The sequence below is a fragment of the Chiloscyllium plagiosum genome, unplaced genomic scaffold, assembly GCF_037043375.1.
Source record: "Chiloscyllium plagiosum isolate Xiang-an unplaced genomic scaffold, Cpla_swu_hap1 HiC_scaffold_1, whole genome shotgun sequence".
Classification (NCBI taxonomy): domain Eukaryota; kingdom Metazoa; phylum Chordata; class Chondrichthyes; order Orectolobiformes; family Hemiscylliidae; genus Chiloscyllium; species Chiloscyllium plagiosum.
The window spans coordinates 18364974-18390261 of NW_028270139.1; the positions used below are offsets into that span (position 1 = coordinate 18364974).

General features: G+C 41.6%; 1 protein-coding gene across 4 annotated transcripts in view; it reads right to left on the reverse strand.

Annotated features, from left to right (window-relative positions):
- tll1 (tolloid-like 1) overlaps positions 1-25288 on the reverse strand; it is a 345702-nt gene that overhangs the window by 199465 nt on the left and 120949 nt on the right. For 3 of the 4 annotated variants that reach the window (XM_087978135.1, XM_043698500.2, XM_087978181.1), the window contains exons 3-4: positions 7568-7678; positions 2916-2996 (exon numbers count right to left, since the gene is read on the reverse strand). In XM_087978135.1, the coding sequence (XP_087834261.1) occupies positions 2916-2996; positions 7568-7678 (192 nt within the window). Of the gene's footprint in view, positions 1-2915; positions 2997-7567; positions 7679-25288 lie in introns of those variants that run through there. The other variant, XM_087978260.1, reaches the window with a different exon arrangement.

Below are 25288 nucleotides of genomic sequence, written 5' to 3' on the forward strand. Positions count from 1 at the left end.
GAGTTCGATGGATTTGACTGAGACAAGGTGGGGGAAGGGAAATGAGGAAACTGGTGAAATCAGAGTTCATCCCTTGTGGTTGGAGGGTTTCTAGGCGGAAGATGAGGCGCTCTTCCTCCAACCGTCGTGTTGTTGTGGTCTGGCGATGGAGGAGTCCAAAGACCTGCATATCCTTGGTGGAGTGGGAGGGGGAGTTGAAGTGTTGAGCCACAGGGTGGTTGGGTTGGTTGGTCCGGGTGTCCCAGAGGTGTTCTCTGAAATGCTCCGCAAGTAGGCGGCCTAACACCCCAATATATAGGAGGCCACATCGGGTGCAGAGGATGCAATAGATGATGTGTGTGGAGGTGCAGGTGAATTTGTGGTGGATATGGAAGTTTCCTTGGAGGGAGGTGAGGGGGGAGGTGTGGGCGCAAGTCTTGCACCTCCTGCGGTTGCAGGGGAAGGAAGAATATGGTTAGCCTCATCAAGATGTTAGCAACATTTTTTTTTAAGATAGATTGGAGAGGGCGGGGGGGGGTGAGGGATGTTTTGAAAAAGCACAGATCAGGCAGCATCCAAGGAGCAGGAGAATCAACATTTCGAACATAAGCCCTTCATCAGGAATGAGGCTTGTAGGCAGGGGGGTGCTGAGAGATAAATGGGAGGGGGGGGGTGGGGCTAGATTAGATTCCCTGCAGTGTGGAAACAGGCCCTTCGGCCCAACAGCTCCACAACAACCCTCCGAAGAGTAACCCACCCAAAACCCTTTTCCCTCGACTAATGCACCTAATTGACAATTTAAGCATGGCCAATTTACCTGATCTGCACATCTTTGGACTGTGGGAGGAAACCGGAGTATCAGGAGGAAACCCATGCAGACACAGGGAGAATGTGCAAACTCCACACAGACAGTCTCCCAAGGTTGGAATTGAACCTGGGATCCTGGTGCTGTGAGGCAACAGTAATAACCACTGATCCACAGTGCTGGAGGGAAGGTAGCTGAGAATGCAATAGGTAGATGAATGTGGGTGGTTAGGTGATAGGCTGGAGAGGAGGGTGGAGCGGATAGGTGGGAAAGACTATGGACAGGTCAGGAGGGCAAAGCCGAGTTGGAGCTTGGGACTGGGATAATGTGAGTGGAGGGGAAGTGAGGAAACTGGTGAATTCCACATTATCCACGCGTGGTTGCAGCATCCCAAGGCAGAAGATGAGACATTCTACCTCCAGGTGTCAGGTGGTTGTGGTGTGGCAGTGGAGGTGGTCCTTGGTGGACTGGGAGGGAGTGTTAAAGTGTTCAGCCACAGGGTGGTGGGGTTGGTTGGTGTGGGTGTCCCAGAGATGTTCTCTGAAACGATCCGCAAATTGGCATCCTGTCTCCCTGATGTAGAGGAGACCACATCAGGTGCAATGGATACAGTAGATGACATTGGTACAGGTAAAGTTCTGTTGGATGTGAAAGGATTCTTTGGGGCCTTGGATGGAGATGAGATGAGAGGTGTGGGCGCAGGTTTTGCGCTTCCTGCGATGACAGGGGAAGGTGCAGGGAGTGGGGTGAGGGCTGTTTGGGGAGTGTGGACATGGAGGAAATGGTCTCTCCGAAACACTGGTAAGGTTGGGAAGAGAAATATATCCCTAGTGGTGGGGTCTGTTTGTAGGTGGCAGAAGTGGTGGAGGATGATGTGATGATATAGAGGTTGGTGGGATGGAAGGTGAATATCAGGGGGCTTCTGTCCTTGTTGAGTTGGGAGAGGTGGGGTTCAAGGACAGAGGTGCAGGATGTGGAGGAGATGTGCTGGAGGGCATCGTTGACCATGTGGGAGGGGAAATTACGGACTTTGAAGAAGGAGGCCATCTGAGATTTTCTAAGGTGGAATTGGTCATTCTGGGAACAGATGCAGTGGAGGCAGAGGAATTGGGAATAAGGGTGGTGTCCCAAACATAAGTGGGGAGCAATAGGTAGATGAAGCTGGGTGGGAAGGTGACAGGTTAGAGCAGAGGGTGGAGAGGACAGGTCAAGAGTGTGGTGCTAAGTTGGAGCATCGGGGAGTCAGGACGTCAACGCGCAGATTGTTTCAGAGATTATTTCTGGGACACCCATGCCAAGCAACCCCACCACCCTGTGGCTGTTCACTTAAACTCCCCCTCCCGCTCTGCCAAGGACATGCAGGTCCTGGGCCATTTCCATTGCCAAACCCTAGCCACCCGAAGCCAGGAGGAAGAAAGCCTCATCTTCCACATCAAGACCCAGACCTCACACACCTTCAGGTTCACACCACTGCTCCCAACCCACAGGGATTTGGACTTGCTTGGCTCCTGGGTCCAGCAAAGTTGTTTGTGTGTGTGAAGTTTGAAGCTCCAGTTGGTGATACGAGAGGCTCCAATAGTCGTTCTATCCACAGCTCACCAGAATTATCACAGGCTGCCTGCCTGCCAAGGGCATATGCCAGAAGGTTGGTGATGAACCTGCTCGATAACATTATAACCGTACCTTCCTTGGCCATCAAGGACTATGCTGAGACTTGAACATACAGGCTCAGAGACAAGGATGCTACCCATTGCATCGCAAGACCTCCTCACTTGTCTACATACGGTTGTGAACATATACTTTCAGCAGGGGTTACAAGTCAGTGAATGATGAATGCTGGATATATACAGAGGCAGAGTGTTGTAACTTCCTGATTTATAGAGCTCAATGTTGAATTTGCTCACTGAGACATCCGACTGTTTCTATTCAAAGCATATTACAAATAAATAAATGACCTATGATTCTACACATCTTTTGAAATCACCTTTATATTGCTCAGTTTCAAAATGGGAATATACAAAATATATTTTGTACAATTTCAAGTTTGACAATTAATATTCAAAAGGTGGAAACATGTTATGAATGACATTCATTGTGGACAACAAAAATAAGTTATTTGAAGGTTTCCTACCTAATCCCAACCTTAGGATCCGGTCTATAAGTTGGTAAATCGTTCCTTTCCTTTTCGAAATTTTGTGTTCTCCAGACCCACCTTTAAATATACAAGCAGAAAACAGTCACTTATGAAGACATGCAACTGACTCAAGAGCTGTGATTTAATTTTTTTTAAAAAACTATTCTATAGACTAATCATGAATTAAAATGGTCACTATGTTAGTACAACACAGCTGATAATACTCTTGCTGCTGGTTTAACAAAAACAGGATTTCAAGCTTACATTAGGCTGAATATTCAGGACAATCCTAAAAGTACCATTTTTCAGTTTAGATATTAAAAAGATTGTTTGTTTGTCAAATGGACATCAAGGTTCTACTTTAACTTGCAGCCAACATTCCTCCCTTACCCAATACAACCTAAAACAAACCAGATAATTATTGTTCCCAATTCATCTTGCGCATCAGTATTTTTGCACAAAGCCGTTACGATGTTTGTACACATAACAGATGCCAGTCATATTTCAAAACTGCTTTATTAAGCAAAATGTATTCAATCTTTCAACGGCAAAACACTAGTATTATTTTAGTTTTTTTAAGAAACCACAAACAAGATTGCACACACACCCAAGTACAGGAAGATATAAATAAATTGTAGGGAATTCAATAGTTCACTGTCAGACTACTGTACTAGAATCCAGGAAAAATATACATTTTGATTAAGGTGCATTTACGATATATTTTTGGTTACTGTCACCTGGAAAAAAAAGTTATTTGTATAAATACCATCATTGTTTATAAAAAGAAGACTTGCATTTACATAATTCACCGTGAAACCTCTCAATGATCTGTAAAAATGCTTCATGTATAATGAATTCATTAAAGTGCTTTGCTGTTTACCAAATGTGGCAGCCAGTTTTCAAAGAGAAATCCCACAACCAGCAACAAAATGAAGCTCTGATCATGTCAGTGCCAGAACGAATTTTGAACAGGACATACACCCTGGATTCTTGATGAACTAAACAGGACTTTAAATGTTGTGTACTAACTACTGGCTTAAAATCAGAAATGCCATGAATCAGACATGTTGATTGCAGTGTATTGCTAAAACCTTGCCTTAGGATTGGGACTTACGCTGCAGGCAAATGTCGAATGGAGTAAATTCACTAAATGGGTGGTAATGTGACAGAGTGGATCCTCTGCACACTTATGAACCCACCTCAATGCCAATCAATTCATTTCCTCTCAAGATTATTGCCCATAAATGAAGATGAAAACTGACCAAATTTCTAACAAAGCATAATTCCTGATGAAGGGCTTTTGTCCGAAACGTTGATTTTCCTGCTCCTCGGATGCTGCCTGACCTGCTGTACTTTTCTAGCACCACTCGAATCATAACTCACTAACTTACACACTGTACGGGAGCAGTGTTAGAACCCAAGCAACAATTTGAGTGAAATTTGAAGATTGCATTCAACTTTGTGATGTTCGTTCAGCCAATAGACCATTTAATTTCCTTCCTCTTTTCCACTTGTTCTGTTAATTTCCTTTGCTCCCTCTCCAAAATGTATGAATTCTTGTTTATGTTCAGTTTCACACAAAATAAACCTGGTACCAGTCCAACTTCCTCATCTATTGACATTAAGGATTTAATAGACAGGGAAGAGGGAGATGTTTTGCCAGGAAAACTGAAAGTCCAATTATCCTGGAATTTCCTTCAAAAGGCATTTAATGCCTTAATGAGTGAAGCCAACATTGAGGGGTAGGAGGTGCCCGAGGAGGTAGCGTGTTGGGAGCCACCACTTGTCCTTGCATCTGAGGCGCCTTGACCCACCAGTGTGCACCTGTGGCCTAGAGTCTAATAGGTAGACGAGCAGCCATCGGTCTCCAGTGGTACACCCAAGCAATGAATAGGTACTAGCTTCTGACTGGCTGGAAGGTCTTGGGGATGGGGTTGGCAATTAATTCAGTGGTTCTACCTGCAAATAGGCAACCTGGAATGCTTGTCAGCTCTTCAGTTGGTGGGTGTGACCCCCATTAAAACCCATCTTATGTATGAACCCCTCTAATCAGGCTTACCCCTTGCCATAGTACTAAAAGGACTCTCATCAAATTACAATTACAAGTCTCAATTACATCCTATCTGACTGTGACAAAGACAAATTCCACCCCCATCTCATTATTCTTGATTTTGCAGCAACCTCAACTATTTCAACACCACTCCATCATTGTCAGCTTATACTTAGCAGGGTCCATTCTTATTTACCCAGTCATAGAGATGTACAGCACAGAAACAGACCCTTCGGTCCAACCCGTCCATGCCGACCAGATATCCCAACCCAATCTAGTCCCACTTGCCAGCACCCGGCCCATATCCCTCCAAACCCTTCCTATTTATATACCCATCCAAGTGCCTCTTAAGTTTTGCAATTGTACCAGCCTCTACCACTTCCTCTGGCAGTCAGAAAATCAACTATAGTTGCTTCTTTACCTGTTCCTACATTATTAATTCTGGTAGACCCCAAGAATTTTAGCTCAGACTCTACATACTGACCTTCATACTATTCCCCTTAAAACACAGCAATAGTTCTCACATGTACACTCCCCCAGTGTCTCTAACTTCCCAGGCTTCTTTTAAACGTCCAACAGCCAATATTCGATAAGCAGAAATTTCCTTCAACATGGGTTTTATTCTTATGTGGAAGGTGGGCATCATTAGCAAGGCTAACACTCCTTGCCCGTTTCTTAATGTTCCTGAATTTAGTGGCTTGTAAAGCAATTTTAGAGACCAGTTAAGAGTCAACCACTCATGTTGTTGTGTAGTCACAGGTAGGCCAGATTAGGTAAAGATTACAAATTTCTTTCCCTAAAAAGACATTAGTGAATCAGATGGGATTTTACAACAATCAAATGCAATTTCAATGTCATCATCATTGCGACTAGCTTTCAATTCCAAATTTTGCTAATTGAATTTGAATTCCACCAGCTGCTGTGATGGGATTTGAATCAGTGTCCACAGAGCATTATCCTGGATCATTAACATGATAACGGTTAGACAGAAGCTATTTTATTGGTGATTAACACAAACTCAATTCCTTCGCAATTGACTCCATCAGTGTCACTGCCAGACAGCGAGTAGTAACCTTGGTATTTTATTTAAATCTAATCTGAGATTCCAAATAGGTTTCTCTGATATCATAAGACTATTTCCTGTGAGCACTTTGGCTTACAGCTCCTTGGCACATCTGTCTTTGGTGTAAACATGGTCAAGTTGCAACTGAGTTGCATTCTGGTTTAAAAGTTTTATTTTTAAAAAATAAATCTCACCTGACCTTAATGCACCTGCTTTTTGGGATTAAAATTGCCTCCCATTCTCACTTCTCCCCCACCCCGAATATCAGCAAGTTATTTGACTTTTGGAGATCTGTCAGCCTGACCCAATCTTGTTCTCTACTCATATTGTTATGAGGTTGAAGGCACGTGCTGTACTTTAAAAGAGATGACCGCTGTTTTGCAGTGAGATCTTGCATCTGTCACGTGGCTGACTAGCAGTATCCAAATGTAATGGAAAATTGAAAATATGTAACATTTGGCTGTGAAACAAATATCTGATGTTGGTTGCTGTGTCGACAACCCATACAAACTTAACTAGTTTAAACTATGCCCCAGGATACAAAAACCTAATCTATTTTGAATTTACTGTTTTGCCAACATCGAATCAATGAAAGGATCCGATGTTTGGGATATAAAGAAGAGACATTGAGAGTTAGAGCGAGACCAACTGCCATCGACAGAGTAACTGCCAGCAAAACACTCTCTATCAAAGGTACCTTTATCACATGCAACGTCTTTACAGCAAAAGACCAAAGACGACCCAGGGAGATCTACAACCAGAGGAAGACCGACACCGGAGACAACCACCACTGTGTGGTTTTAAAATTAAGTTGATGTAATTTTACAATGGGTGATCATTGAAACAGTATATTGTTATAGAGTTAGAGGCAGATAACAAGCAGTTAAGAGAAAGGAGACTTAGAGTTGTAAATAGTTGTTGTTTAGTGTTCACTTTTAGAGTTAAAAAATAAATTGGTTTTTTGTCTTTAATTAGTGGAATTTGGGGGTTGTGTCATTCATAGTTTAACAGATTATGAGACAAGGTGAGCTCTTCTGGATGTTTGGTTTAATGACTAGAAAGGTTCACCACCGTGTCATAACAATATCCATACATGCCTTCCACCAGCAGATCACCAGGTTACTGCAACCAGAGGTGCTAACGCCACTTACGTCTCTATTTCTACCTCAACGGAGATCAGCCAACTCAGCAGAATACAGATGCTGAATGTGAGGGCTTCCTGGTAAATCACTAAAACAGTAGCACATACATTCTTCTATCCTATACATGCACACATAAGCACTAAACATAAAATTAAATAACTTCCATTCATATTATTTTAAAAAGCATTTTCAAAAATTTTTTAGTAATTTCTAATATGGTGACGGTTTATGAATTATGTTAAATAACAGCACTATAATCTTCCAAATATCAGCTGGCTTTCAGCAAGTTACATTTTCAATGGTATGAACTCAGAAAATGGAGATTGAGTCACTTTTTCCATTTAAAGTTTCTTTTGAAAAAATACATCGTCAACATGCATGCAACATGGATTACCTGTTGTATGTCCAATTCTGTCTAACAGGTGTCTTGATAAATCAATTGTTCTGTCAATCTGAAACAGTTGTAAGTCTTCTTCATCTAAGGCAATGTCTCCCCAAAATGCAGCTTCAAAAGAAAAACAATATAAATTCAGCTAAGTGAACAAAGCTATGATTAGCCAGAAAAAAAATACCTTAATAGAAATGGGAAGCACATGGAGGTTAATATTTTGTTTCTGATCAGTGCTTCCTGGACCTCAAATGGTTACAAATTTGACCCCACAATCATCTTCCCCTCCTGTCGGAAAGAATTGGATTAGACATGCGGTAGGTAAGATTCTATGAGTCGTACCCCAGTCAGAACCTTCATGTATGAGCTTGTCAATGAGCTACTCAACCAGAGAGGACATGAGACCAATGGATCCTCCAGGATTCAACTCAGCAGGACTTTTTTTTGTTTTTATACCTAATAGGTTTCTTTCAACAATTCATCTAAATTACCTTCTTACACATTAAAATTACAATTAAGGACTTTAATACTGCCTGTAACAAACTCAAAAACTTGAACTTGGATGAAAATTATATTCAAAAATATTATTTGACAAAAAAAAATCACTTTTCACAATAGCCACATTTCAGTTTGCTTTGTTATACTTTATTTGGTTTAACTAGATTTATATTTTTCACCAAATGATTTGCATTAAACATTTTCTACTTCTGCGACTTAAAATCCTCAGAACCAAAGTTTACATCTACACCAATCTCTTCAGTGTTTGCTAATACTCTGAATAATTTACCAATGTAAAATTCATTAATCATTCCCTATATTTCAGTATCATTGATGGCATTTTCAATGTTTGTTGAAATATTAACTATTGCTCAAAGTTTGTGAGAAGGTTTGTAGCTCGGGTGCTTGTTGTTGTGGTTCTTTTCGCCGAGCTGGGAATTTGTGTTGCAGACGTTTCGTCCCCTGTCTAGGTGACATCCTCAGCGCTTGGGAGCCTCTGTAAAGCGCTTCTGTGATGTTTCCTCCGGCATTTATAGTGATTTGTCTCTGCCGCTTTCGTTTGTCAGTTCCAGCTGTCCGCTGCAGTGGCCGGTGTATTGGGTCCAGGTCGATGTGCTTATTGAATGAATCTCTGGATGAATGCCATGCCTCTAGGAATTCCCTGGCTGTTCTCTGTTTGGCTTGTCCTATAATAGTAGTGTTGTCCCAGTCGAACTCCTGTTGCTTGTCATCTGAGTGTGTGGCTACTAAGAATAGCTGACTGTGTCGTTTCGTGGCTAGTTGGTGTTCATGGATGCGGATCATTAGCTGTCTTCCTGTTTGTCCTATGTAGTGTTTTGTGCAGTCCTTGCATGGGATTTTGTACACTACATTGGTTTTGCTCATGCTGGGTATCGGGTCCTTCGTTCTGGTGAGTTGTTGTCTGAGAGTGGCTGTTGGCTTGTGTGCTGTTATGAGTCCAAGTGGTCGCAGTAGTCTGGCTGTCCATTCGGAAATACTCTTAATTTATGGTAGTGTGGCTAGTCCTTTGGGTTGCAGCATGTCCTCGTTTCGTTGTCTTTCCCATAGGCATCTATTGATGAAATTGGGCGGGTATCCATTTTTGGCAAATACATTGTAGAGGTGTTCTTCTTCCTCTTTTTGCAGTTCTGGTGGGCTGCAGTGTGTTGTGGCCCTTTTGAACAGTGTCTTGATGCAACTTCTTTTGTGTGTGTTGGGGTGGTTGCTTTCATAGTTCAGGACTTGGTCTGAGTGTGTGGCTTTCCTGTATACCTTTGTGGTGAATTCTCCGTTAGGTGTTCTCTGTACCATCACATCTAGAAATGGGAGTTGGTTGTCCTTTTCTTCCTCTCTAGTGAATCGGATTCCTGTGAGTGTGGCGTTGATGATCCGGTGTGTGTTTTCTATTTCTGAATTTTTAATGATTACAAAGGTGTCATCTACATATCTGACCCAGAGTTTGGGTTGAATTTGCGGTAAGACTATTTGTTGTAATCGGTATGCTTGCCTTTATTGGTCCATGCATTGAATCTAGGAGTTGGGATTCCAGATTAGAGTGGTGCTGGAAAAGCACAGCAGTTCAGCCAGCATCCGAGGAGCAGGAAAATCGACGTTTCAGGCAAAAGCCCTTCATCAGGAATAGAGGCAGAGTGTCTGCAGGGTGGAGAGGTAAATGAGAGGAGGCTGGAGGCGGGGGAGGGGGGGAAGGGGGAGAAAATAGCATAGAGTACAATAGGTGAATGGGGGTGGGGATGGAGGTGATAGGTCAGGGAGGAGGGTAGGGGAAGGTAGCAAAGAGTACAAGGTTAGGGCTGAACATTAAAAGTGATTTATTTCCTTTTTTTGCACATATGTTAATCGCCAGCCAATATCATCGTCTTAATCTGATGTAAAATTATGATGTGTAATTATGACAGCAGAGATGAAAGCTTCCTTAAATGCACTTGGTGTGTTGGTCTGGTCCTTCTTGCATTCTGTCACTTTATCCATTTCTTGCCTCTTCATTTTGCACTTCTCTAATTGCTACCTGGCATTTTCTGTCAACTATTTTTGCTGTTTCCTCATCATCTTCCCTGCTCTGTTTCCAACCTGTCCATTTATCTTATCAAGAAATAAATATGAAGTGTTCAAGAAGATGAGTTGTTTGAAACAATGTTTTAAAAATTAAATAGTTATGAAGGCTCTCCTTTTTTTTGAGGATTCATAGCTGAAGGACTGTAAAAGTTAATTTATTTGAGGCTCTGAAGAGATATCTGGACTTATTATTAAAACCAGATATCTGAGGGAACATTTTTTCAAAGACACTTTTAGAAGTCACATGACTTCATTACCCAGCTTTACTGGAATTCACATTATTTCAGCTGATGATTCGGACCCAGAATATATGTCTGGGTTTAGGGCAATCAGGAGTGTGATTATTTGACATAGTTGGGGGTATAGCCTGCAAGATGAGACTCAACCCAACTCAGGCTTTGCCATCTTTCGATACCATACTCCCTCGAGTATCCTATACAAGAGCTAATAAGCGAAAAAAACTAATCTACTTAAAACCCTTCTAGAGGACTGCTCAACAAACTTCATCTGAGATATCTCAGAGTGACAATTGCATGTACCTACTGACCCATCTACAGGTTTTCAGTCTGATAACCTTATACGGTCCAGAATATTTCACATTCTGTCCTTTCGTTCTCCAAGAATTAATAATTATTGTGTTTTCTTTTCCAAAATTTAATAACTGCATATGAAGTTTCCTTATTTTTTCATAACTAGTGTTTGCATACACATTGAGGTTATTAGAACAGTAAATATTTATACTCTCATTTTAAAGTGTGTTAATCAGATTTGCATCTTTGTTGATGAAGTCATATTGCAACAAATCAATAATTTTGTTTTTTTTTCCTAAGAAACCTGGTTGATTAATCTTTTTATTCTGGACTGAATATGGATAAGGTATTAATGAAGCATATTGGTAACTGAGTAAAACACTTAAAGATAGGTTGGGATCAGTGAAGTGGTAGGACTAGAAATAGACAGTACTCTTTATCAACTTTATCATGATAACACGAAAGAAAGACAGATTTATTATGTTTATTGAATAAATTCAATGCTTTTATAGATTCATAGAGATGTACAGCACAGAAACAGACCCTTCGGTTCAACTCATTCATGCCGACCAGATATCGTTATGGGATTGTATCATTAAGGTTGGTTAAAGCATAACTGGGTTGCAGTTCCTTTGAGACATAATGTAGACAGGATAGTGGATCCTCTATATAGAACACAAGCTCAACTCCATGGAGTGGGTGAGATTTCATCTCGCATACCACATGGTCCAAGGTATCATTCCACTATTTGGACAGAACACTTGAAGATTTTTCCAACAAACAAACAGGGAACAGTTTATTTCATTATGTACACAAAAGCAGTTTTATATATTACATATAGATTAACATTTGTCATTTATCTTATGATGCATCTCAGTTTCAAATTTAATTGGAAGGAGTGAAAATATCTACAACTCGACTAGTGATAATCAGTAACTTCAATCACAGATTACTATCTTCTAACAGTACATTTAATTTGTATATGTCAAAAATTGTCAATAGTTCCTAAAGAAGAACTACTTTTACCATATATAGTCAAACCTGCTACTGTTTGTTCTAACTCCAGCCACCGAAGTATTAATTGACTTCGCCTCTCTTAGAATTTGGTATACTGCTATTTCCCCCATGGAAGTTCAACTGCTCCTTTCTCAACATTCCTTCATAATGTTTTTTTTTGACTCATGCCTCCATATCAAAGGTTTTTTCTTCCAGATGATGATAAACATTAAACAATCCCCATTCCATCATTAGCCAGCTAAAGTCCTCCATTATCTGCCTCTCTACTGAAGGTCCTTGTCATCTCCTCTTACAACAAAGCAAGAAGAACTAGGAAGAGGAGTTGCGCTGTGAACCCATTAACAACTAAAAGCCACTTGCATAATAAAATTGAGAATTGAAAATGAGAAGCAGGGGTCAAATAGTTGACACAACAGAATGGGCAACTATTGGTATAAAGACAGATGATGCCTGGGCAAAAAAAAACATGTTGGGCTGATACAGTAATGAGGATAAGAAAATTTGAGAAAGAGAAAGTTCATTTAAAAGGAATGAACACAGAAGTTGTGTTCATTGATATAATTTGTGTGAACCTTTATGCTGTGAAGGATGGGAAGGCAATTTTAGAAGCATGAAAAATGAGGAAAGAAAAAAGAAAGCAAATACTGCAGTCATGATTAATTAGTATGTGGTGCTCTGTTGCCATTAATGTGAAAGAACTCAGTTTATGAGAAACAATCTGTGAAATTTCCACTTATTCAGTAAATGTTTCTCATGCGTTTTACAATTAAAGAAGAAAAACATTTTTGTTGTATTTTGACAGGTAGAGTGTTTCATATTTAATGTGATCCCAGATCATTCAGAAACAATACCATGTGTATCAACAACTTCAATTATCAATCATTTTTAACATGAATATGATGATATCCACAACACCCCTCACAAAATGAGATATGAAGAGTCACATAATGTGATATTAGATCAATGACCAAAAATGCTTGGTTAGGGAATTAAGAATTTAAAAAGGAAGGAGGCAGAAAAGTCCAGGACGAAATTTCAGAGCATACAACCTAAGCGACTGAATGATGAAGAAATTAAAATCAAAGTGCTCAAGATGCCATAAGTAGATGAGTCTAGATATCTCAGAGGGCCGTGGGACTTGAGGATATAACAGGATTAGGGAGGGACTGAGGGTGAGCTGAGATCAAGTCAGGGAATATTACTTTCGTCATGGTAAAATACAATATTAAATTCACAAACATATTTGTTCAGTTGTAGACAGTAGACTGGGAGAAGGGTATCTGAGATATTGGGCTTTTGTGTCAAAAATGATATGCAGAATCTTCTGCTCCCAAAACAGGCAAGATAGGAAGTGGGAAGGTCAATTAATTAGACAGGAGCATGGCATATCAAACCAAAAGAAAAAACATGCAATTGTACAAAAATAGCTGGCAGGTCAGAATATTGGACAGAATATTAAAATTAGTGCAGCAGTTATTGTATTGGCTGAATCCTGTATTTCTTGGCTAAGGCCGAATTACATCAAGCTTTGTTTTGAGGGTTTTCACTGCAAGGCCTAACACGTTCTCCCATGTTATCTCATCAAAGTCGTATTTACTAGCTACCATTCCCATATAGGGTGCGTCATGTCTGATTTCAGCCCAATTTCATCTTGCTCCATTCCCAGAACAACACACCGCTCAGCAGACATCCACCAAAAGACCAGGACATTTCACATCTGCAACATCTTTGATAAAAGCTGCTGTGCATCTGGACCAGTGCTGGTAGTCCAGCACTGCGCCCCATCAGCAAAGCCATTGCACAGCAACCCTGGAAATACGCTACCCATGGCACATTGTCGACATGGCTGACACGTCATCAAACATGCAATCCCAATCCCTCATCCTCGTTACAGCTTAACCACCGAGCCAAGCATTTACCTATATGTAGGTACATCCCATCTGGAAACCCTCTAAGACATTGCTAACCTCTCCCCAGTATCCACAGGAGGCCCACAGCTTGTAATTTTCCAGTAGGGGAACATCAGAGTTGGAAACAGTTCTGTTCGCCGAGCTGGGAATTTGTGTTGCAGACGTTTCGTCTCCTGTCTAGGTGACATCCTCAGTGCTTGGGAGCCTCCGGTGAAGTGCTTCTGTGATCTTTCCTCCGGCATTTATAGTGGTTTGTCTCTGCCGCTTCCGGTTGTCAGTTCCAGCTGTCTGCTGCAGTGGCCGGTATATTGGGTCCAGGTCGATGTGCTTATTGATTGAATCTCTGGATGAATGCCATGCCTCTAGGAATTCCCTGGCTGTTCTCTGTTTGGCTTGTCCTATAATAGTAGTGTAATCCCAGTCGAACTCATGTTGCTTGTCATCTGAGTGTGTGGCTACTAAGGATAGCTGGTTGTGTCGTTTCGTGGCTAGTTGGTGTTCATGGATGCAGATCGTTAGCGGTCTTCCTGTTTGTCCAATGTAGTGTTTTGTGCAGTCCTTGCATGGGACTTTGTACACTACATTGGTTTTGCTCATGCTGGGTATCGGGTCATTCGTTCTGGTGAGTTGTTGTCTGAGAGTGGCTGTTGGTTTGTGTGCTGTTATGAGTCCTAGTGGTCGCAGTAGTCTGGTTGTCAGTTCGGAAATGTTCTTGATGTATGGTAGGTGTGGCTAGTCCTTTGGGTTGTGGCATATCCTCGTTCCGTTGTCTTTCCCTTAGGCGTCTGTTGATGAAATTGCGCGGGTATCTGCACCGCACCGCAAAAAGACGGCACTAAAAGAAAAAATGGCCAAACTAACACACAACAGAGAAGACACCACAACACACACCTGGGTTGGAAACCTCTCCCACAGACAGCTCACAGACACGGAAAGAACAATACTGGCCAAGGGACTCAACTACAACCACAAGGACGCCAAGACAGCAGACTTCCTAGCAGCACTAGAATGCACACTCAGGAACAATGGACTGACAGAAGAGAAACAACAAACAGTGAGACAAAGTATTGTACCTCTGATAACAAGGAAAAGACAAACACATAACCTCAACACCAAGGAGAGGGAAGCACTGAAATCACTAAGAAACGATAAGAACATAATCATACTACCAGCAGACAAAGGCAGAATGACGGTCATCCTGGACAAAGCAGACTACATCCAAAAAGCACAACAACTACTTGCAGATACCAACACCTACCAAAAGAGGGAGTTTGACCCCACCCCACAGCTCACCAATAGGATAAACAACACCGAGGAACTTACAAAAAAAATGGACAGATAACCAGGTTTGACCTACAAAGAATGAAACCTGAAAGCAACAACACCTCCAGATTCTATGGACTACTTGTGTCTGGATGGCACAAACCAGACATCCCACTCAGACCCATAGTATCACTACCAGGGACACCATCACACAAACTGGCTAAAGAACTACAGCAGAAACTGAAACACCTGATCAGCGGATCCAGACACTCTATACAATCAACACAGGAATTCTTGGACATCATCAGAAATATACACATAGACAAGGAAGAAACCATGGTCTCATTCGATGTAACGGCACTGTTCACCTCTATTGACAAAACCCTAGCCAGAGAAGCAATGGGAAACCTGCTGGACATACAGAACAGACAACAGGACGTTGAACCTATCAACAAAGACGGCATACTCAAACTACTGGACCTGAGCCTCACAACACACTTCACATTCAACAACCAAATATATGAACAAATCAACAGCACATCCATGGGCTCACCCATCTCTGGACTCATAGCAGAAGTGGTAAAGCAAAGACTAGAACAAACAGTCTTACCGCAAATTCAACACAAACTCTGGGTCAGATATGTGGATGACACCTTTGTAATCATTAAAAATTCAGAAATAGAAAACACACACCGGATCATCAACGCCAAACTCACAGGAATCCGATTCACTAGAGAGGAAGAAAAGGACAACCAACTCCCATTCCTAGACGTGATGGTACAGAGAACACCTAACGGAGAATTCACGACAAGGATATACAGGAAAGCCACACACACAGACCAAGTCCTGAACTACGAAAGCAACCACCCCAACACACACAAAAGAAGTTGCATCAAGACACTGTTCAAAAGGGCCACAACACACTGCAGCCCACCAGAACTGCAAAAAGAGGAAGAAGAACACCTATACAATGTATTCGCCAAAAACGGATACCTGCGCAATTTCATCAATAGATGCCTATGGGAAAGACAACGGAACGAGGACATGCTGCAACCCAAAGGACTAGCCACACTACCATACATCAAGAACATTTCCGAATGGACAGCCAGACTACTGCGACCACTTGGACTCATAACAGCACACAAGCCAACAGCCACTCTCAGACAACAACTTACCAGAACGAAGGACCCGATACCTAGCATGAGCAAAACCAATGTAGTGTACAAAATCCCATGCAAGGACTACACAAAACACTACATAGGACAAACAGGAAGACAGCTAATGATCCGCATCCATGAACACCAACTAGCCACGAAATGACACAGTCAGCTATCCTTAGTAGCCACACACTCAGATGACAGCAACAGGAGTTCGACTGGGACAACACTACTATTATAGGACAAGCCAAACAGAGAACAGCCAGGGAATTCCTAGAGGCATGGCATTCGTCCAGAGATTCATTCAATAAGCACATCGACCTGGACCCAATATACCGACCACTGCAACGCACAGCTGGAACTGACAAACCACTACAAATGCTGGAGGAAACATCACAGAAGCGCTTCACAGGAGGCTCCCAAGCGCTGAGGATGTCACCTAGACAAGGGATGAAACGTCTGCAACACAAATTCCCAGCTCGGCGAACAGAACCACAACAACAAGCACCTGAGCTACAAATCTTCTCACAAACATTGAAGAGTTGGAAACAATAGGACAAATCTAATCATGGGCTTTTATTTACAGAAAGTAAAAGGGAACACAAATAAAAACAATAACGGCTTCAATTCACGTTATCAATGCAAACTAAGTTTGAACATCATGACCAACAAATATTTTCCGGTCAACGCATCTGCTGCATCTAGTTCTCTTTTACTGGAATGACATTCAAATTAAGTTCTGTCCTGCTTGAGGTGCTTATCACAGCTGAGCAGTCATGGCCAACAGCAGCTTCCTCCTCCCATTGTCCTCATCCTCCTCCTTGAAAGACTGCTCCTGTTAACCAATTCCTCAGTAGACAGGTCATCGCATTGATGCCTGCTCCAGTTGTGCACAGCACAGCACACCCTGATGATGTGGCACACTATATTCAGCAGCCTGATATGCTACTCCATTATGGATCTATTTGAGGTATTAAACCTGCGCTCAGCATTAGAGAGCCACACAATCATGTTATCAGCCACATTCAGAGAGGATAGGCCTTATCCTGCCAGTAATCAGCTTCATATAGCCCCCGGACCCGGAAATGCATCAGGTGCTCCAGAATGTATGTATTATCATGGCTGCCAGGGTAGTGCACACATAAGTGGAAGTGGAAACAATGATGACAGAACACCTGAACATTAATGGAATAGAACCCCTTCCTGTCAATGGATTTCAAAACATGTGCTACGACTCTCTCAGTGAAATGTGCGTGCATTTGATGGCACCTTGCATGTGGAGGAACTCAGCTTTGTTGCTGAAGACTATTGGGGAATGAAGTGAACTGCAGCAACCTTGCACAATGACTAAGATATCCCATATAGGCCACTCCCTACAAGGAGCCAGTAGCATAAAAGTTCACAGCAGCACTCTCAATTACTGAGCCTAGAGGAGGATGATCTTTTATTCTACATTCCCTTTAATTTTCCCTGTCACTGAGAGGACCTCTGAGCTCCTTGTCTGGCAGCAACTTCTGGAACTGGAGGTCCACGGGTCCTCACACCAATCATCTTACACAGACTATCCAAGCACCTGCGCAGCCAAGCAACACGGTCTCCGCTTCTGTAGTCCTCAGGTCCTGCTCCAGCATCCACATCCTCCTCCACAGTGTCCTGGGCACATGGAGCCTGCTCTGGCGCTCAGAAAATAGAGTCAAGGCCAGAAAACTCTGGACCTCCTGTGTGGTCCATATATCCTAAAGGGCTTTATGGCAGCAACTTCTACCTGAGCTGGGTGCCCTTGTCCTCTGCAGCAACCTGCTGTCACCATCAGCTATGGTCCTCCTTTACTCATCTTTGTCTTCTTAGAAAGGTAGCCACAGCAATCAACATCCCACCAATAGTGGGCCCATCACTCTCAGTGGAAATGACCTAATCGCACACAGTAGAAGAGTTTCTTAGATAAAGACGGAGGGCGCTTTATGACACATTGAGACATGCTGCATCCTGATAATGAAGGACATGTCTCCATCTGCACTCAACATCACTTTGAGCAGCAATTTGGTGAAGGTGCCATGCTAGCTGAGTGATCACCCAGTGTCAGAGAAGGGAATGCAGGCAGCACTCAGACACTCCTTTCGACAGAAGACCCATATCAAATTCCCAACTTCTCATTGCATTCAGTACAGACCATCATTACACTTATACAATAGATGAGGAAGCAATATTGTGGAGGTTACAAACAACACTTTGAAGTTGGACAAACAACTAACAATGGTTACCTTTCAGCCAGCACTGGCCTTTTGTAGCACCAATGCTGCTAAATCCCACATTCTTGAGATACGCAAGTTCAATTTGCAAGCACCAATGGTAAAATCACCTCAAACTAGTATCTGCCTTCTAAGCAGCTCTTCAGCAAATTGCAGCACAAACTGAGATCGAGTGTGGATGAATGTTAAAGAAATGTTCGTTATTATCAGGCTACAGAAGGTCTCAATTGGGTAATGAAATTACTGCAAATTAAACTTAGTTGGGTTTTGCAAGTGGTTGATACAACAATGTCCTACTATTCAAACATGGATCCCATATGTTCACCCATCAAAGCAATACTTATTCATCCAACCTGGGTGCTGGCCCAGCCATGTTGATGACCACATACACTGACACGGTGGCTCTGTGGTTAGCACTACTATCTCACAGTGCCACGGATCCAGGTTCAATTCCAGCCCCTGGTGTTTGTCTGTGTGGAGTATGCACATTCTCCCTGTGTCTGTGTGGGTTTCCTTCGGGTGCTCCAGTTTCCTGCCACAGTCCAAAGGTGAGCAGGATGGTGAATTGGCCACACTAAATCACCCATATAGTGTTCAGGAATATGTAGGTTAGATGCATGAGTCAGGGGAAATGTAAAGGAACAGGTTTGGGTGATACTCTTCAGAGGATCAGTGTGGACTTGATGGGCCAAATGGCCTGTTTCCACACTGTAGGGATTCTATGATAAAAGGTACTTCAGAATGCATATCATTGGCACAAATATATTTTACTGACTAAAGGTGTAATACCAAGAGCCATAATGTAAATGTAAGTATATCAAACCACCTACCAGCTGATAACCACCTGAATTAAGTAATCGTGTCAGTAAGTAGGTTAGATGTATTTAGACTTTCATGCCAAGTTTATTGATGAAATGTTTGTATAAAATTTGATGAGTCCCAGCTCCAACCTTTAGAGGCAACTTTTCATTGGAAGGTTTTTCATATGACAGTTGTTGCTCAGACAGTTGGCAAACCTAAAGATTAACAGCTTCATATTGCCTCCTTTCAATTGTCGCTCAGCAAATATAAAAACAAACATAGAAAACAAATAAAAGAATGGATAAAGTTGTTTTTAACCGCAATATTATTAAAATCAAAAATGATGCTTGCTCCTTGTTGTTTTATCAAAAGCATGGATGCTAAAGGATCATTCAGACTCAACTCATTTGGTGGAGGCCAGATGTTCAAATTACAGGACCAGAGCCAACATGGTGAGCAAGTTCAGCTCTTTCTCTGAGCACTGTGTTCATAGTATAAAGCTAATAAAATGTAAAGTCCAGTCACTTGCAATGTAAAAAGAATTTCATTCACAATATCCTGTTTTTTCAAACTGGCTTGAAAACCACACTTATCTAATACCTTTTACTTCAGGATATCCCAAAGCATTCCACAGCTCATGAAATATTTCAGAATTACAAATCTTGTTGTAATGTAGGAAATGCTTCATTTATACTGCCTCCCATTTCTCAGAGGTCAGAAAATGTAGCTCTACTAATACACTGCTGCTTTCTTTGTTTAGCATGAAGATGGTGCATGGTGGATTTGGGCTGCTATAACCATCCACAGCCTGTGTTCATTAGTGCATTGCTGGTTCCAATGTATGATAGAGTCATAAAGGGCTACAGCACAGATTAAAGGCCCTTCAGCATGTCTGCGCCATTCAAAAGCAACCATCTGACGATTCTAATCCTATTTTCCAGCACACAATGAGGGTATCCTCACTGTGAAGCAAAGATGTTGAACAGACTGGACTTTCCTACAGCAGTCCTTCAATATCGAGGATGCCTTGCTTGTACTCCGGGTCACTTGGTTCAGAGATGGCTGATCAGTCCAACGCATGATCTGCAGGCACTGTCACATTCAAGGCAAAGGGTGCTTAAAGGAGGAGGTGGATGGGTTGTTTGGACACTTGTGCATTCTGTCCAATCCCTCAGTCTAATTTCTGCACATTCCCATTAACATCATCAGACCTAGAAGTAGAAATAAGCAATTCAGCCCATTGAATCTGTTCCACTATTCAAAGGCTGATCTGATAATCCTCAACTCCATTTTCCTATCTTTTCCATATAATCCTTGATTTCTTTACTGATTAAAAATCTAATTCAGCCATGAATAGACTTAATGTCACCGTTTTGACAGCCCCCTGTGGTAAAAAAAAATTCAACAGATTCACTATCTTCAGAAGAAATTCATCCTCATCTCTGTTTTAAGTCTGTGAGCCCTTTTTCTGAATTATGACCACAAATCCAAGATTATCCCGCAAGGGACACTGCTGTCTCCCAACATGTTTAATGCCTTCACGAACAAACCTTCATCTTCTGGAAAAGTCACAGACCGGGGAATCCCATAATTTGGGTGCGGATACTTGCGGTCATTGGGGATAAATTGAAGAAACCCGTAGTCTCCTGCCATGAACACTGAAGTTGCTTAAGGAGTCAGGTACACAAATAAAATATCCTGCCCAGAGCAGCTGGTTTTTGAATGATTAGGACTTCAGTGCTAGGCATGTTGGCTTGGAAGAGGATGTTATTGTTTTGCCACTGGATCTGGAGGATCTTGTGAAAGCGTCGGAAGTGATGCTTCGTGGTACCTGCCATAGGTTACCCAACTCTGAAGCATATGGACACCATTGCTGCCAAATAAATTATGACCTTCATCTTTGGTTTGACTGGCTGGTCTTTAATACTTTTTAATCGCAATCAGCCAAAAGCTGTCACATTACTGGTGATGATAAATTTTGTAATTTACCCAGCCTTCAACAACACGTGGTTTCCAAAATATGGAAAATGGTTCATATTTTCCAAGATCTCACCATTGATTTTTAAACTGATGATAGAAGATGTGCCGTGGAAACTTGATCAAACAGGATGCTAGTACTATGGGAGTTTATTAAAACATCCACATTACCATACAAATAAAGATTATGTAGTCCTCTTAGAATCAGCTCCCACAGCACAACTCCTACCTTTGATTAAAGTCAACTGTAAGATCCTGGAAATTGTGAACCATTTTCCATATTTTGGGAATCTCCTCTTGTTATCATCCCTGCCAGGTTATCATGCACAGCAGTGTTACTGTCAGGCAAGCTGAGAATCAGATCATTTTTATTTATTCGCTGGTGTGTACATTGCAGGCTAGGTCAACATTCATTGTCCATCTCTTGGAGAATGTGGTGGCGAGTTTCTCTCAAGAGCCGCTGCAGTTCTTTAGGGTAGGGACATCCACAATACTGCTAGAAAGGGAATTCAGTGAAGAAATGGTGATATAGTTCCAAGTCAGGATGGCGTGTGTCTTATCAGGGGGCTTGCAGCTGACGATGCTCCCATGCATCTGGTGTCCTTGCCCTTCACCCAAGCTCCTCTGACAGCAGCTTCCAAATGTGAGATGTCTTCCATGTAAAAAGTTTCAGGCAAACTAAGTTATGCAGACACTGGAAAATCAAATATATGTTTGGGATGCAGCCACACAATGTGGTCTGCCCTTATATCACTTGCTAGTCTAATGCTGAACTGGAAAAACTACATTAACATGCTTCTGATCTCTACCATAGGAGATGGATCCAATGGTTTTTAGTTTATTTACTTTTAGTTTTCAGTTTGTTAATTTTGAGTAGGCCATAAACAACATTTTTTTTAAAATCTTTGTCTTGGAGTTGAGTCCAGAGTTGCTTTATATTTGCCTAATTATTATACACATCTACATGTAGACTTTTGTCCCCTTTTGTTCTTTTCCTCAGTCTGTGTGTTTTGCACTCGAAGTGGATAGTTCGAGTCAGTAAAATATCCAGGCTCACCTTACTGGTTTTGGTACAAAGTAAATATCTCAAATAGTACAATCTTCACTCTGGCTGGATAATAGATGAGGCAGGTGTGGGATGGAATTTTGTTTGCAATCTCCCAAAGTATATTGGAGGCAGCCAGGTGCTGAGGCAGGCTTGTTGTAAGAAGAACCTCAATTCTCTAAGACTTTGACCTTTGTTCATTTACATTTTAGGCACAGTCTTCACATCCTACCACCCTCCTACGCACTGGTTACGCCAACTTCATACCTCCTGCCTACACAGTGCGAGGTCATGCCCCCCAACCAATCCCCGATGACTCCTCATACTCTCTGTGTCAAATTCATGGCCCTTCCATGCCCGTTCACCCAGAACCAGTCAACATTACATTAACAATGGCATGTGAGAACCTGTTTAGAATAAAAGATAAAACAAGCTGTTGTCTTAGGCTGCATTAAAAAGTAAATACTCCTTCACATTTCTTGGTTTAAAAAAAAACCTGCTATTTCAAACACCCTATAAAATTGTCAAATGGGTCACGAAATTGTGACCAACAGTAACCTTAAATATTTCACAACTCAATATTGTGCAAATAAGCACTGGCATCAAGATACTACAGAGAGAAAAAAAATCTTCTGATAACCTCAGAAAATGTCTTCCAGGCATGTTCACTATAACCTCATTATACATGCTTGGCTAAGAGCCTAGATTTGAAGGAATAACTGTGTGGGAGTCTTCTTTACAACCAAAGAGAACAGCTGACTTTGCTTGTTTTTTTTAGGTCATTTCACATATGCCACTGTTACAAAAGGGTTAACAGATTCTTTATTGTATCCTGGGTGAATGGGCATGGAAGGACCATGCATTTGCATAGAGACCATGAGGGCCATAGGAGTTGTTGGGGGTCATAAGTTAGCATGGTGGTGTGCAGATAAGATCTTGTGAACTTATCTTTCAAAATTATCTCAAATCAAGATCATGATTCATGACTCCTGAGGAAAATCGTTGTGAAATATTGACCATTGTCATTTTATGTTACTTCATCGACTTTCTGTAGAAGATTTAGATTGAAGATTCCTCCCCACTGAACAGAGACACTTGCTCATTCAGCAAAGTATACAGAGTTTCATTAATTTCTTTGCCTGTGTATCTAAGACCTGTCGACTTGGAGGACTCCTAGATTTGAATTTTAATTTGGATGGCTGAATTCTGATTCTTTAAGCCACTGCAAGTCATCTGTTAAGACTATGACCCCTGCCCATGTCGAGCTTATTGTGTCTGCACCTCTTCAACTCCTAGTTCTACAAACCAAAACTTCTTACTGGATCTGTAATTTCACCAACAAAACCTTCAGCTTCATTTTTTTTTATTTTAAATTTCTACTTTGTAGTTGTTGAAAGCTTGTTCTAGCCTTCTATCTTTAAATAGAGATTTAGATCTGCACGTACAAAATGTTTCCTGTCTTACCACAGAGAAAGCATTTGGTTATCCCTGCTCAACATTCCTATCTGCAGTGAGGAGTTTTGGTACCATATCAAGAACGGTTTAAAATGACCAATAGTATTCTTTCTGTTTTCCAATGGTTTTGACAGACTTTTTCTTAGGATTTTCGGTATGCAGGGCTTCACGCTTGTGCCTACAAAATAGATTGATGCTTCTAGAATCTCAGAATCTCTCTGAAGCTTAGGTTCTGCTTGCCTTACTTGAACAGTTCATTCTAGAGTCAAATGATCTTTTGTATGCAAGTCTGATGGTGGTTGGAATGCTGGATGAGGCACTGTAAGATCCTAAATTTGTTCATCTTTTAATCCTCCCTAACAGCAACAACTTGCTAATCTGAATGCCATTTCTAAATGAACTATTGGATTCCTCTAGCCTTTGCATCTTTTTTTGAAAATTTGTCTGTTAAATTATCGTATCTTTTGTGGATGAAGCAAGGATTAAATGTCCTAGGACCTGATGGCCTCTCTCCTTGATCCCTGGCCTCATCATTGCATAGTCTGCTATGGGCCGAATGGTATTCAGAAGAGTACAGATTTAGTGTTTTTATGCCTGGTCTGTAAGCCTGGAGCTGTGCAGTGCTTGTCAAACTGGTGCTTCCAATACTCCTGTCACTGTCCATTCTACAATCTGATCAATGTTTTGAATGGCTGAGGAAGGAATTGTGATATCTTCACTAGTTCATCCCAAGACACTTGTCAAGGTACATTTTTCTTATTCTTCCCCCTTCTTTGCAAAATACAGTATTTTCTTAAATTGATGTTACTAGGTTTTCATTTATGGCCTTCAAATCTACAACATCAATTACTTTAAATTGCTGCCTTCAATGCTGCTACCAGATATGGTGATCATTGAGTCAATGATTTGTAGAGCTGTATAGCACAGAAACCGACCTTTCAGTCCAGCTCATTCATGCCAACCAGATATCCTAAATTATTTAAGTTGATTTGCCAGCATATGACCCCTATCACTGTAATCCCTTCCTATTCATATACCCATCCCGATGCCTTTTAAATTTCATAATTGTACCAGCCTCCACCACTTCATCTGACAGTTCATTCCATACGTGCACCACCCTCTGCGTGAAAAAGTAGTCTCTCAGATTCTTTTTTCAATCCTTCCCCTCTTACCTTAAACCTATGCCCTCTAGTTTTAGACTGTCTAACCTTGGGAAGAAAGACATTGGCTATTCACCCTTTCCATGCCCCTCATAATTTTATAAACCGCTATAATGTCATCCCTCAGCCTCCACCGCTCCATGGAAAATAGCCTCTCTCCATAGCTCAAATCCTCCAACCCCATCAACATCCTTAAAAATCTTTTCTTCATCCTTTCAAGTTTAAGAATATCTTTCCTATAGCAGGGAGACCACGACTGAATGCAATATCCAAAAGTGGCCAAACCAATGTCCCATGCAGCCACAATATGACATCACAACTTCTAAACTCAATGCACTGACCAATGAAAGGAAGTGTACTAAACACCTTCTTCACTACTCTGGCTACCTGCAATTTCACCTTCAAGGAACTATGAACTTGCATCACAACGTCTCTGTTCACCCAGGACCCTACCATAAGTAATGTACAAGTCCTGCACTCATCCACCTTACCAAAATACACCTCATCTTTGTCCAAATTAAACTCCATCTGCCAGTCCTCAGCCCATTGGTCCATCTTGTAAAGGTCCTGTTGTACTCTGCCAAAAACCTCC